Source organism: Aquarana catesbeiana, unplaced genomic scaffold (assembly GCF_042186555.1).
Source record: "Aquarana catesbeiana isolate 2022-GZ unplaced genomic scaffold, ASM4218655v1 unanchor127, whole genome shotgun sequence".
Classification (NCBI taxonomy): Eukaryota; Metazoa; Chordata; class Amphibia; order Anura; family Ranidae; genus Aquarana; species Aquarana catesbeiana.
The window spans coordinates 1-14,790 of NW_027362543.1; the positions used below are offsets into that span (position 1 = coordinate 1).

Here is a 14,790-nt window from a genome sequence, read left to right on the forward strand (position 1 = left end):
ATTTGCTCACTTCGCTGCTTAAAACCCCCCCCCCGGGGGAACTTCCCCATAACATATTATCCGGGGTGTGCAGCACCATTACCTCTCCTTATACGTGTTTTTCCCATGCTAGTTTATTATTATTATTTATTATTAATTTTTGGCGTTCCATTTGCTTAGATGCGGCATTCGTTATTTCGGATAATTCGATATTTCGGATAAATTCGCATTCGTTACTTTCACTAACAGCCAAATTTGAAAGGAGATTCCAATACCCGTAGTTAGTAATAGTTATTATTAGTTCGTTATTTCAGATTTTGGAATTTTTGGGTTTTCAAATTTTTTTTCTTATGAATTTTCATTCTTATTTTCGAATTTCAGATTTTCGAATTTACGTCTTTTTTCGAATTTTCATAAAAATTCGTTAAAGCGGGTTTTCGTTAAGTCGAACATTTCCGTATTACCGAATTTGTCGAATTTGGTAGAAAAACGAATTCAGAACGAAACGAATTGCTCAGGTCTACTGATGGGTCATCGGTTGTTAAGGACGTAGGCGGCCGGCTTCCCGGTCTGCTCCTTAACCTGCTATTCTTCACACAGAATTCGAATCGGTCGATCATTTTTTGAACAATCTGAATTTCGAATCGTTCTGAAAATTTGGAATTCATTAGAAAGCGAATATACGAAACGAAACAAAAACGTATTTCAAAGAAATTTTGTTACAGATTTCATTTGGAGATTGGGATACATCTGAATCTCCAAAATGAACTGCATGTGTCAAGTGTAATGATGCCTACACACGATCGGACTTCTCATCGGATAAAGATATGACGGCTTTTCTGACGGGATTCCACTCAAGTTTGCCTTGCATATAAACGGTCACGCAAAAGTTCACTGAACTTACGACTGTCAAGAACGCGGTGACGTACAACACTACGATGAGCCGAGAAAATGAAGTTCAATGCTTCCGAGCATGCATCGAAATGTTTCCGACCATGCGTAGAAATTTTGCGCGTCGGAATTGCCACAGACGATCACATTTTCGGATAGGAACTTTTTCCGACCGAAAAATTGAGAACATGCTCTCAATCTTTTGCTGGCTGGAATTCGGCCAGCAAAATTCCGATGGAGCGTACACACGGTCGCATTTTCTGACGAAAAACTCTCATCTGTCTTTTGCGGGCCGAAATTCCGATCGTGTGTACGCAGCATTACAGAAGAGGGTAATTACCCCGCTGTATGGCCTCCATTGACACATACTGGGGATTACTTACTGGCGAGATCCATCATGGTGGGCTCACATGTATCCAGAACGTGCTGCCCCCCGTCTGACATCAGAGCGGAGATCTTCTGCCACAGTTTCTCTTCCCAGCTGTTAAATCTGATCTGCTCGTGGGGGTCGCCCCTGCCGAGCGCCTGCTGCTCCAGAGCCGCCATCTTGAGTTTCACCGCCCGCCTGCAGTCGCCGTAGCGCTTCTTGCACACCTCGATGGTCCTGTACGTTTTTGCTACGCTATTGACATTATTCACCACCTCCTGCCACAGCCGCCTCTTCTGCGTGGCGCTGCCCTTCACAGAGGACTGACCACATAATTCTCTATAATGATTCAGGACGTTTGCCACCAGGACTTCGTTCTCCTCCTCGCTGAATCGCTGCCCCCTCTGGCGCTCCTCCTCTGTGTACGCCATGTTGTGTTTCTTCAGTTTACGCTGCAACTGCTGGCGGTCCCGGAAGGCTAAATGGTGCCAGCCGCCTCTCTTCTTCTTCCCTCCCCGCCGGTGTCCTCCGCCCCGCTCCATCTCACTCAGGGACCCATTACACCCAAATCTGTGACCCGCTCTGACCGCATCTTTCCTGCGTTCCTTCCCAGAGATCCCGCCGCGGCTCCGGTGCACTGAGCTCCCTACTGGGACAGAAGAAGGAGAAACAAAACCCAAATAAAATATATATGTAGTCGATTATAACAATCGCTTCAATAACACAGTGTTTAGAAACATTGTTCAGTCAAGAGATACAAAGTAACATTGTTTATAAACATTAATCAGGCAGGAGATAAACAATGTTACTTTGTATCTCTATCTCCTGTCTGATCAATGTTTATAAACAATGTTACTTTGTATCTCTTTATCTCCTTACAAATCAAGGTTTGTAAAGAGATACAAAGTAACATAGATCAGACAAGAGTTAGATAAATACAAAGTAAAATTGTTTATAAACATTGATCAGTCAGGAGATAGAGAGATACAATGTGACATTGTTTATCTCCTGACTGATCAATGTTTATAAGCAATGTTACTTTGTATCTCTCTATCTCCTGTCTGATCAATGTTTATGGGCGGCACAGTGGTGTAGTGGTAGCACTCTCGCCTAGCAGTAAGAAGGGTCACTGGTTCGAATCCCAACCACACCACAACACTACCTGCTTGGAGTTTGCATATTCTCCCTGTGCCTGCGTGGGTTTCCTCCGGGTACTCCGGTTTCCTCCCACACTCCAAAGACATGCTGGTAGGTTAATTGGATCCTGTCTAAATTGTCCCCAGTATGTATGAATGTGAGTTGGGGACCTTAGATTGTAAGCTCCTTGAGGGTAGGGACTGATGTGAATGTACAATGTATATGTAAAGCGCTGCGTAAATTGACAGCGCTATATAAGTACCTGAAATAAATAAATAAATAATAAACAATTTTACTTTGTATTTATCTATCTCTTGTCTGATCAATGTTACTTTGTATTTCTTTACAAACCTTGATTTGTAAGGAGAAAAAGAGATACAAAATAACATTGATCAGACAAGAGATAGATAAATACAAAGTAACATTGTTTATAAACATTGATCTGATGGGAGATAGAGAGATACAAAGTAACATTATTAATAAACAAACAATGTATTAATTAGAACATTAACATCAATAACACTGATTTAATATCTCAACAAAGATAGACTGCAATCTACTGAAATGTTGGACAGAATAACTACCTCTGGTTTGGACACATATTTCCTTCTCCAGACCGGTGAGCACCCCTACTCCTTGCTATTTATCTCCCCCTTCCATAGAATGTGCACTGCAGGTATAGTATGAGCCCTCCCCCTTCCATTGAATATACACTATGGGTATAGTATGAGCCCTCCCTCTTCCATTGAATATACACTATGGGTATGGTATGAGCCCTCCTCCTTTCATTGAATACACACTATGGGTATGAGCCCTCCCCCTTCCATTGAATATACACTATGGGTATGGTATGAGCCCTCCTCCTTTCATTGAATACACACTATGGGTACGGGATGAGCCCTCCCCCTTCCATAGGATACGCACGGTGGGTATGGTATGAGCCCTCCCCCTTCCATTGAATGTACACTATGGGTATGGTATGAGCCCTCCTCTTTTCATTGAATATACACTATGGGTATGGTATGAGCCCTCCCCCTTCCATTGAATATACACTATGGGTATGGTATGAGCCCTCCCCCTTCCATTGAATATACACTATGGGTATGGTATGAGCCCTCCCCCTTCCATTGAATATACACTATGGGTATGGTATGAGCCCTCCTCCTTCCATAGGATACGCACGGTGGGTATGGTATGAGCCCTCCCCCTTCCATTGAATACACACTATGGGTACGGGATGAGCCCTCCCCCTTCCATAGGATACGCACCGCGGGTATAGTATGACGCCTCCCCATTTTGCTGCGTCTGGTTTGGCAGTTCTTCATCCTTCGTTTCTTTTTTCCCATCCTCTCCTGTTGGAATGAAAGGAGTTAATAATGAGCACATTCATTTCTGGGTCATGTCTGCTGCTCATCCTCCATTTGCCTCCATACTCATTACATTTCTATATAGACTGTCACTGATCATCAAAGCAGAAAATGCTATTTTCCTGGCTCTCTTCTGGATGCAATGGCTTCAGCCACTGAGTATTGATACGCTTAATGGCCGGGGTTCGGGGCTGCAAACATAATATTTAGGACTGAAGTCAATGGGAGCCAAATATTGGAAATCCATCATGGCAATTTCCTAGACTAATAGGCATGAGATTGTCAAGCAAATGGCAGTGGGAGGTGGGGGGGGGGGGGAGGCTGGGCACTGTCCTGAGGTACCCAAGCATTAAAAAAAAAAATTCCTTCTGGTGTGAAATGACCCATCTGTACAATGTTTACAACCGGCTACAGCAACACTGACGTTTACATTGCTGGAAATTACTGGTAAATGACAGTTCCTGGCCTCTTACTTCTGTATGTAAACAAATGCCCGGGGATTCCCTTCAACTATACCGGACCCTTATCAGAGATGAAGAGAAGATGTTATATGTAGATGTAAATGGGGGACCCAATAAAAAACCAGTGTGGGGTTCCCCCTAAAATTACATACCAGACCTTGACGTCAGTACCAGTCACCTTCATACCAGATCATTTTAAATGTGATATCTTGTATGGATGCCAAGGGGGAATGAAAAAAAAAAGGCGAGGGATCCCCCCATATCCATTCCATAGCAGACCCTTATCTGAACATACAGCCTAAATGCTTCCTTCCCCCCAAACCATACCATGCCACATGTCCTCCATCTCCATATTGAAAAGGACAAGGACCTCTTCCCTGGCCTGGTAGTTTTGGGGGTCATATTGGAAGTTGGACGTCCCCTTTAAAAAGAATGAATGGAGGCCAGGTGATATTGCTGGTTGCTAAGGACACGGCTGGTGCCGGAACCCACAGCTTCCTTAATAACCATTGACATTGGAAGAAGAAAGCTGTCATATACAGTAAGTAGTGATAGAAAAAACAATATAAGGCAATCGTCTCCATGAAAACTGGCTGAAACGTCGGCATTCACAGACATCACAGACTGACACCCCCCCCCGGTGTCTGCTCCCATGTCATCAAACTGAAGCCAGGAATTTATTCTAGCAGAATGTTACCATGTATAATCCTGGAATGTCTGGGAATGTTGGGAAGTTACAATGTATAATCCTGGAATGTCTGGGAATGTTGGGAAGTTACAATGGATGATCCCGGGATGTCTGGGAATGTTGGGAAGTTACAAGTTATGATCTCGGGATGTCTGGGAATGTTGGGAAGTTACAATGTATTATCCTGGGATGTCTGGGAATGTTGGGAAGTTACAATGGATGATCTCGGGATGTCTGGGAATGTTGGGAAGTTACAAGTTATGATCTCGGGATGTCTGGGAATGTTGGGAAGTTACAATGGATGATCCCGGGATGTCTGGGAATGTTGGGAAGTTACAATGGATGATCTCGGGATGTCTGGGAATGTTGGGAAGTTACAATGTATGATCTCGGGATGTCTGGGAATGTTGGGAAGTTACAATGGATGATCCCGGGATGTCTGGGAATGTTGGGAAGTTACAATGGATGATCCCGGGATGTCTGGGAATGTTGGGAAGTTACAATGGATGATCTCGGGATGTCTGGGAATGTTGGGAAGTTACAATGGATGATCTCGGGATGTCTGGGAATGTTGGGAAGTTACAATGGATGATCCCGGGATGTCTGGGAATGTTGGGAAGTTACAATGGATGATCCCGGGATGTCTGGGAATGTTGGGAAGTTACAATGGATGATCCCGGGATGTCTGGGAATGTTGGGAAGTTACAATGGATGATCCCGGGATGTCTGGGAATGTTGGGAAGTTACAAGTTATGATCTCGGGATGTCTGGGTATGTTGGGAAGTTACAAGTTATGATCTCGGGATGTCTGGGAATGTTGGGAAGTTACAAGTTATGATCTCGGGATGTCTGGGAATGTTGGGAAGTTACAAGTTATGATCTCGGGATGTCTGGGAATGTTGGGAAGTTACAATGGATGATCCCGGGATGTCTGGGAATGTTGGGAAGTTACAATGTATGATCTCGGTATGTCTGGGAATGTTGGGAAGTTACAATGGATGATCCCGGGATGTCTGGGAATGTTGGGAAGTTACAATGGATGATCTCGGGATGTCTGGGAATGTTGGGAAGTTACAATGGATGATCCCGGGATGTCTGGGAATGTTGGGAAGTTACAATGTATTATCCTGGGATGTCTGGGAATGTTGGGAAGTTACAATGGATGATCTCGGGATGTCTGGGAATGTTGGGAAGTTACAATGTATGATCTCGGGATGTCTGGGAATGTTGGGAAGTTACAATGGATGATCCCGGGATGTCTGGGAATGTTGGGAAGTTACAATGGATGATCCCGGGATGTCTGGGAATGTTGGGAAGTTACAATGTATAATCCCGGGATGTCTGGGAATGTTGGGAAGTTACAATGGATGATCTCGGGATGTCTGGGAATGTTGGGAAGTTACAAGTTATGATCTCGGGATGTCTGGGAATGTTGGGAAGTTACAAGTTATGATCTCGGGATGTCTGGGAATGTTGGGAAGTTACAATGGATGATCCCGGGATGTCTGGGAATGTTGGGAAGTTACAATGGATGATCTCGGGATGTCTGGGAATGTTGGGAAGTACAATATAACAATGTTTTAAATTTTTCCATGAGGAGTTGTATGTGAAACCGCCACAAATGAACATTTAATAAACTGTCATTAGCTCAAAATTCTTATTACCATAGGAAGGAACTCACCGTCTGTATTGATGGAAGGTGTCAGGTCATCCTCTATCTTTATCTGGATCCTTTCCAGTACGACCTCCGGAAATCCTGCGCCATCCAAAACATGGAGAGGTCATTAGGTTTGGATAACTTGCAACATTTTCACATAAAAACTGAAGACTTGGCTGGTTAATTTCCATCCTGATGTCCCCAGAGTCCTCCTCAATCCACCATGCTGGGTCTGTATTCCCACTAAACCTCACATAGATTTCTGGAGTCCCGCAATTATAGAGGTCCAAACACTGAGACAGTTAAGGTGCATACATGGAACTGGATATACACTATATGGCCTAATGTCTGTGGAGCCCCTCCAAATGATGGAGTTCAGGTGTCCCCAGTGAAGGATCCCGGTAATCCTCCATCATACAAGGACATTGTAGACCATTGTGATCTTCACAACCTTGTGGTAACTGTTTGGTAAAGACCCTTTCCTGTTTCACCATGACTGTGCCCCCCACCCCCGTGTACAAAGCCAGCTCCATAAAGACATGATATGACCAGTTTGGTGTGGAGGAACTTGAGTGTCCTGTACAGAGCCCTGACCTCATCCCTACTGAACACCTTTTGGAATGAATTGGAATGCTGAGGGTGAGCCAGGTCTTCTCATCCAACATCAGTACCTGAACTCACAAGTGGGCACAGATTCCACAGACACCATTCAAAATCTTGAGCCTCCTCAGATGAGTGGGGGCTGTCTGAGCCACAAAGGGGGACAACAACTTTATATTAATGGTCAATGGCCATGGGAGGGGGCAACTCCATAATAATGGCCATGGGAGTGGGCAACTCCATAATAATGGCCATGGGAGGGGGCAACTCCATAATAATGGCCATGGGAGTGGGCAACTCCATAATAATGGCCATGTGAAAGGGCAACTCCAAAAAAATGGCCATGGGAGGGGCAACTCCATAATAATGGCCATGGGAGAGGGCAACTCCATAATAATGGCCATGGGAAGGGGCAACTCCATAATAATGGCCATGGGAGGGGGCAACTCCATAATAATGGCCATGGGAGGGGGCAACTCCATAATAATGGCCATGGGAGGGGGCAACTCCATAATAATGGCCATGGGAGGGGGCAACTCCATAATAATGGCCATGGGAGGGGGCACCTCAATAATAATGGCCATGGGGGTAGAGCACCTCCATAATATTGGCCATGGGGGAAGAGCACCTCCATAATATTGGCTATTGGCTATTGGCTTGTTTTGGATTTGGAAATTTGGGCTCATATAGGTGTGGTGGTCTGCGCTCCACATATAGCGATAAAGTGTAAGAATATGATTGATAACGGGCAGGCGTTATGTAATAAGGGTGTCTTCTGCTGCTCCCCTGACTATTGTCCACGTTCATTATGTTCAAAATGACATTCCAAATTTGATGGCAGCCTGGGAAGGTCAAGGTGCAGCCAGACTGGCTCTGAGCCCCTGAATAGTCACATGCTGTGCCATGGTTGTAGATACACCCTCCTAGTTGTAGTCCACTCCCATCCATCTTTATACACAGCCCCATGGCAGTCCATCATCTACTCACGTAGTAGGTTGGGGTCCATGCTGATGAAGTCCTGAGCTCCTTTGATGCTACTGAGATACTTGGAGTCCAACAACGACATTCTCCACCGACTGGATGTTCTGCTGTTAGAGAGAGAGAAGATGACATGTTCTTGAAGCAGTGATGGAGTTTTTGACCCCGATAGCCATTGATTTGTGCAGAACGTTTGGAGTTTAAGGGATACTACTGGCTAAGTGAAGGGTGCAATATGGAGGCAGGGACAGAGTGCTGTCACCCCATACCAGGAAGTGGCTAGATGAAGACCCCGGAGGGCAGGATCACCAGATTATTTTACTGGAATTTAGGATTGAAATTACATTACTATGTAAAAGCTTCTTTGAGATTTTAGGGCTTGGGATTACGTAGCCTGAGGGCCCATTTACAGTTAAGGGTATCATTGCAGAACATTAATGCACACACATTGACATGCCTTATAACATGAATTGATGTCACATAGGATGTCAGTGTACCACATTGGATGATAAAATATGCATGTGTCTTTATTATTAACAATGCAGCACACCACAATGCATGGTGTATGCGTTGCTGTGCGTTGTGGTTTGGGGACTACTGTACAGTATGTTAGGGTGTCATTCACAGTGCAAGGCACCCCAAAATATATAAGATCCTCTTACTGACCAACCTTTGATTCATCCTTCTCTGTCTGTTGGGGGTCCCAGTGGTGACCATTTCAGGTCAGGATGGACAGATCCACCATCCATGGTTCTTGGTCTCACTATCCATGGTGAGGGATCTGCTTGTCTCTGACAATTCATGAAATATACAAGTGGGTACCATAACCGGTACAGAGGGTTTGGATTCTGGGGGGTGGGTGATCACCTGCAGTTGCTTCTGTTAGTCTAAGGGTCTCCAAGCTTTCTAAACCAAGGGCCAGTTTACTGTCCTTCAGACTTTAGGGGGGCCAGACTGTGGCCATTGGGAGTAGAAAATGTCCCATCATCATTGGGAGTAAACAATGCCCCATTGTTGGTGTCAGTGGAAGGAATAGTGCCCCATCGTTGGTATCAGTGGGAGGAATGGTGCGCCATCGTTGGTGTCAGTGGGAGGAATGGTGCGCCATCATTGGTGTCAGTGGGAGGAATGGTGCGCCATCGTTGGTGTCAGTGGGAGGAATAGTGTCCCATCATTGGTGTCAGTGGGAGGAATAGTGCCACCCCGTTGGTGTCAGTGGGAGGAATCGTGCCCCATCATTGGTGCCAGTGGGAGGAATAGTGTCCCCTCGTTGGTGTCAGTGGGAGGAATAGTGCCCCATTGTTGGTGTCAGTGGGAGGAATAGTGCCCCTTTGTTGGTGTCAGTGGGAGGAATAGTGTCCCATCATTGGTGTCAGTGGGAGGAATAGTGCCCCTTTGTTGGTGTCAGTGGGAGGAATAGTGTTCCATCGTTGGTGTCAGTGGGAGGAATAGTGTCCCATCGTTGGTGTCAGTGGGAGGAATAGTGCCCCTTTGTTGGTGTCAGTGGGAGGAATAGTGCCCCATCTTTGGTGTCAGTGAGAGGAATAGTGCCCCATCATTGGTGTCAGTGGGAGGAATAGTGCCCCATCGTTGGTATCAGTGGGAAGAATAGTGTCCCATCGTTGGTGTAAATGGGAGGAATAGTGCCCCATCGTTGCTGTCAGTGGGAGGAATAGTGTCCCCTCATTGGTGTCAGTGGGAGGAATAGTGCCCCATCATTGGTATCAGTGGGAGGAATAGTGTCCCATCGTTGGTGTCAGTGGGAGGAATAGTGTCCCATCATTGGTGTCAGTGGGAGGAATAGTGTCCCATCATTGGTGTCAGTGGGAGAAATAGTGTCCCATCGTTGGTGTCAGTGGGAGGAATAGTGCCCCATCATTGGTATCAGTGGGAGGAATAGTGTCCCATCATTGGTGTCAGTGGGAGGAATAGTGTCCCATCGTTGGTGTCAGTGGGAGGAATAGTGTCCCATCGTTGGTGTCAGTGGGAGGAATAGTGTGCCATCGTTGGTGTAAATGGGAGGAATAGTGTCCCATCATTGATATCAGTGGGAGGAATAGTGTCCCATCATTGGTGTCAGTGGGAGGAATAGTGTCCCATCATTGGTGTCAGTGGGAGGAATAGTGTCCCATCATTGGTGTCAGTGGGAGGAATAGTGCCCCATCATTGGTATCAGTAAATAAAATAGTGCCTTGAGAGCCAGATAAAGGCAATCAAAGGGCCGTATCCAGCCAATTTGGAGACCCCGGCGTTAGTCCATTCCAGGGTTAGCAGATAAATACAATCACTAATACGTCTAACTGTTAACACATCCACAACGTATTCCAAGTCATGCAACCATCATTCCCTTGTTCAGGAGCTGACAATCTAATTACTCTGTAAATTAGGCAATGAAGAGATATTGATTTGTCCTGCAGACGGTCCATGTTACCTATGTGAAGATTGGGGGGTACAGTAAATCTTGTCTATGGATGGTCACTGATGCCCCCCGCACTGTCCTCCATTATACAGGTCCCTATATACATGTATATAACAGGGGACCCCCGAGGAGGGGGGAACCAATACATGACGGAAGGGGGGTCATTCTCCACTCACCCAATAACACTGAGGATGGGGCACCTTCGAGGAATGTACCATGAGAGGACAGCAAAGCAGCAAGACGTAGATCCTGGCCTGTAGTGTGGCCCTACAGTCTTCTCTGGGGCCCCTGGAGGAGGAGAGTCCAGGAATCCCTGTATTCAAACACTGAGAGCTGAGCTTCCTGATGAGAGAGAGAGGAAATACGCAAAACAGGGGGGAGGGGGCAGATCTGGAGGGGAGGGGGGCGAGCTGAAGGGGAGAGGGGCGAGCTGGAGGGGAGGGGGGCAAGCTGGAAGGGGGGGATGTGAGTTGAATGGGAGGAGGGGCAGATCTGGAGGGGAGGGGGGCGAGTAGGATGGGAGGAGGGGACTTCCGGCAGTCTAACCACCAGTGAGCCTTGGCCATATTGTAACACATTGTAACCACCAGTGAGCCCGGCATTGATACATTGTAACCACCAGTGATCCCGGCATTGATACATTGTAACCACCAGTGATCCCGGCATTGATACATTGTAACCACCAGTGATCCCGGCATTGATACATTGTAACCACCAGTGATCCCGGCATCACTGGTGTTTAAAAAATAAAGAAATAAAGAAATAAAAATTCCTTAAATCTATCCCATTGTTGTAGGCGCTATATAACTTTTGCGCAAACCAATCAATATACGCTTATTGGGTTTTTTTTATTACTAAAAATATGTAGCAGAACACATATTGGCCTAAATTGATGAAGAAATTCCATTTTTAACTTTTTTTTTATTGGAAATGTTTTATAGCAGAAAGTAAAAAATATTTTTTTATTTTTTTCAAAATTGTTGGTAGCGCAAAACAAACAAACAAAAAATAAATAAATAAATAAAAACCACAAAGGTGATCAAAAACCACCAAAAGAAAGCTCTATTTCTGGGAAAAAATTATGATTTTTATTTGGGTACAGCGTCACATGACCGCGCAATTAACCCAGTGCTGTATCACAAAAAATGCCTGGTCATGAAGGGGGGTAAATCCTCCCGAGCTGAAGTGGTTAATAACAGTGGCGTCACTAGGGTTGGTGTCACCCGGTGCAGTAAAACATGGTGTCACCCCCCCACCACCAACTATAGTCGCCCCCCAGTACAGACCCCCCTCCACCAAGTACAGACCCCTCTCCATCAGTGAAGACCCCCCACTAAGTATAACCCCCCCAGGACAAACTACACCCCCTCCAATAGTACAGACCCCCCCTCAGAACAAACCACCCCCTCCAATAGTACAGACCCCCTCAGAACAAACCACCCCCCCTCCATTAGTACAGCCCCCTCAGGACAAACCACCCCCCTCCATTAGTGCAGACTCCCCTCAGAACAAACCACCCCCCAGAACAAACCAACCCCCCTCCAATTGTACAGACACCCCTCAGAACAACCCCCCCCAGAACAAACCACCCCATCCATTAGTACAGACCCCCCCTCAGGACAAACCACCCCCCTCCAATAGTACAGACCCCCCTCAGAACAAACCACCTCCCCCAATTGTACAGACACCTCTCAGAACAAACCACCCCCCCAGAACAAACCACCCCCTCCATTAGTACAGACCCCCTCAGGACAAACCACCCCCCTCCATTAGTACAGACCCCCTTCAGGACAACCCCCCCTCCAATAGTACAGACCCCCCTCAGAACAAACCACCGCTCCCAATTGTACAGACACCCCTCAAAACAAACCACCCCCCAGAACAAACCACCCCCTCCATTAGTACAGCCCCCCCTCAGGACAAACCACCCCCTCCATCAGTACAGACCCCCCTCAGAACAAACCACCCCCCCTCCAATAGTACAGACCCCCCTCAGAACAAACCACCCCCCTCCATTAGTACATCCCCCCTCAGGACAAACCACCCCCTCCATTAGTACACCCCCCCTCAGGACAAACCACCCCCTCTATTAGTACAGACTCCCCTCAGGACAAACCACCTCCCCCAATTGTACAGACACCTCTCAGAACAAACCACCCCCCCAGAACAAACCACCCCCTCCATTAGTACAGACCCCCTCAGGACAAACCACCCCCCTCCATTAGTACAGACCCCCTTCAGGACAACCCCCCCTCCAATAGTACAGACCCCCCTCAGAACAAACCACCGCTCCCAATTGTACAGACACCCCTCAAAACAAACCACCCCCCAGAACAAACCACCCCCTCCATTAGTACAGCCCCCCTCAGGACAAACCACCCCCTCCATCAGTACAGACCCCCCTCAGAACAAACCACCCCCCCTCCAATAGTACAGACCCCCCTCAGAACAAACCACCCCCCTCCATTAGTACATCCCCCCTCAGGACAAACCACCCCCTCCATTAGTACATCCCCCCTCAGGACAAACCACCCCCTCTATTAGTACAGACCCCCCTCAGGACAAACCACCCCCTCCATTAGTATAGACCCCCCTCAGGACAACCCCCCCTCCAATAGTACAGACCCCCCTCAGAACAAACCACCGCCCCCAATTGTACAGACACCCCTCAAAACAAAACAACCCCCAGAACAAACCACCCCCTCCATTAGTACAGCCCCCCCTCAGGACAATCCACCCCCTCCATCAGTACAGACCCCCCTCAGAACAAACCACCCCCCCTCCAATAGTACAGACCCCCCTCAGAACAAACCACCCCCCTCCATTAGAACATCCCCCCTCAGGACAAACCACCCCCTCTATTAGTACATCCCCCCTCAGGACAAACCACCCCCTCTATTAGTACAGACCCCCCTCAGGACAAATCACCCCCTCCATTAGTACAGACCCCCCTCAGGACAAACCACCCCTCCATTAGTACAGACCCCCCTCAGGACAAACCACCCCCTCCATTAGTACAGACCCCCCTCAGGACAAACCACCCCCTCCATTAGCCCCCCTCAGGACAAACCACCCCCCTCCATCAGTACAGACCCCCTCAGGACAAACCACCCCCAGCACAAACCACCCCCCTCCATTAGTACAGACCCCCTCAGGACAAACCACCCCCCCAGCACAAACCACCTCCTCCATTAGTACAGACCCCCCTCAGGAAAAACCACCCCCTACATATAATATAGCTGTGTCCAGCAGCCATCCCCCCCCTCACCTCACCTCGGGTGGTGGAGGACACCCCCCAATCGCAAGTCGACACCCCCCACCTGTTACTAAACCAGCTCGGGCGGCTCAGAAACATTGAACACCCAGGCAGCTGCTGGACAATGTGCAGCCACACCGCCCGGGTGGAGAACGGATCGTGACAGGCTGGGCAGCAGCGCAGGAGACGGAGTGAGACACAGAGAGGAGGAGGAGAACACATGGCAGGCACGGCCGCGGGGCTGGAGGTAGGTTTCCAGCGGAAGAAAAAAAACCTGCCAAAGGTAGTTTCCTCACCCTCGGGATGGTGTCATCCCTGTAGCGGATGGCACCCGGCTGCGGACCGCACCCCCCTGCCCCCTCCTAGCAACGCCACTGATTAATAAAGCAATGGACCCTGATGGTATTCATCCCAGAGTTCTAAGAGAACATCGAGATATAGTTCATGGACCACGCTGATCCCGTCTTTTCTGGAACTTTTTGTTTACAAATTTAAATCAGTCGTTTTTTTATATATATAATATAAATATATGTATACAGTATCTCACAAAAGTAAGTACACCCCTCCCATTTTTGTAAATATTTTATTCTATATTTTCATGTGACAACACTGAAGAAATTACAGTATTCCAACATGATAACGACCCCAAACACACCTCCAAGACCACCACTGCCTTGCTAAAGAAGCTGAGGGTAAAGGTGATGGACTGGCCAAGCATGTCTCCAGGTTTAAACCCTATTGATCATCTGTGGGACATCCTCAAACGGAAGGTGGAGGAGCGCAAGGTCTCTAACATCCACCAGCTCTGTGATGTCATCATGGAGGAGGGGAAGAGGACTCCAGTGACAACCTGTGAAGCTCTGGTGACCTCCATGCCCAAGAGGGTTAAGGCAGTGCTGGAAAATAATGGTGGCCACACAAAATATTGACACTTTGGCCCAATTTGAAGATTTTCACTTAGGGGTGTACTGACTTTTGTTGCCAGCGGTT

General features: G+C 47.3%; 1 protein-coding gene across 3 annotated transcripts; it reads right to left on the bottom strand.

Annotated features, from left to right (window-relative positions):
- Nucleotides 1-1,230: 1,230 nt before the first annotated feature.
- LOC141121318 (uncharacterized) lies at nucleotides 1,231-10,931 on the bottom strand. 3 transcript variants are annotated; one of them, XM_073611088.1, is made up of 5 exons: nucleotides 10,721-10,931; nucleotides 8,135-8,232; nucleotides 6,572-6,646; nucleotides 3,643-3,726; nucleotides 1,231-1,886 (listed from the first exon to the last, which is right to left on the bottom strand). In XM_073611088.1, exons 2-5 carry the CDS (start codon nucleotides 8,211-8,213, stop codon nucleotides 1,246-1,248), a joined length of 879 nt encoding a protein of 292 aa, XP_073467189.1. In that variant the 5' UTR covers nucleotides 8,214-8,232; nucleotides 10,721-10,931; the 3' UTR covers nucleotides 1,231-1,245. The 3 variants fall into 3 exon arrangements, with proteins under 3 accessions (XP_073467189.1, XP_073467190.1, XP_073467188.1); XM_073611089.1 differs by having other exon boundaries at nucleotides 1,231-1,883; nucleotides 8,135-8,235; XM_073611087.1 differs by having other exon boundaries at nucleotides 8,135-8,235.
- Nucleotides 10,932-14,790: the final 3,859 nt, after the last annotated feature.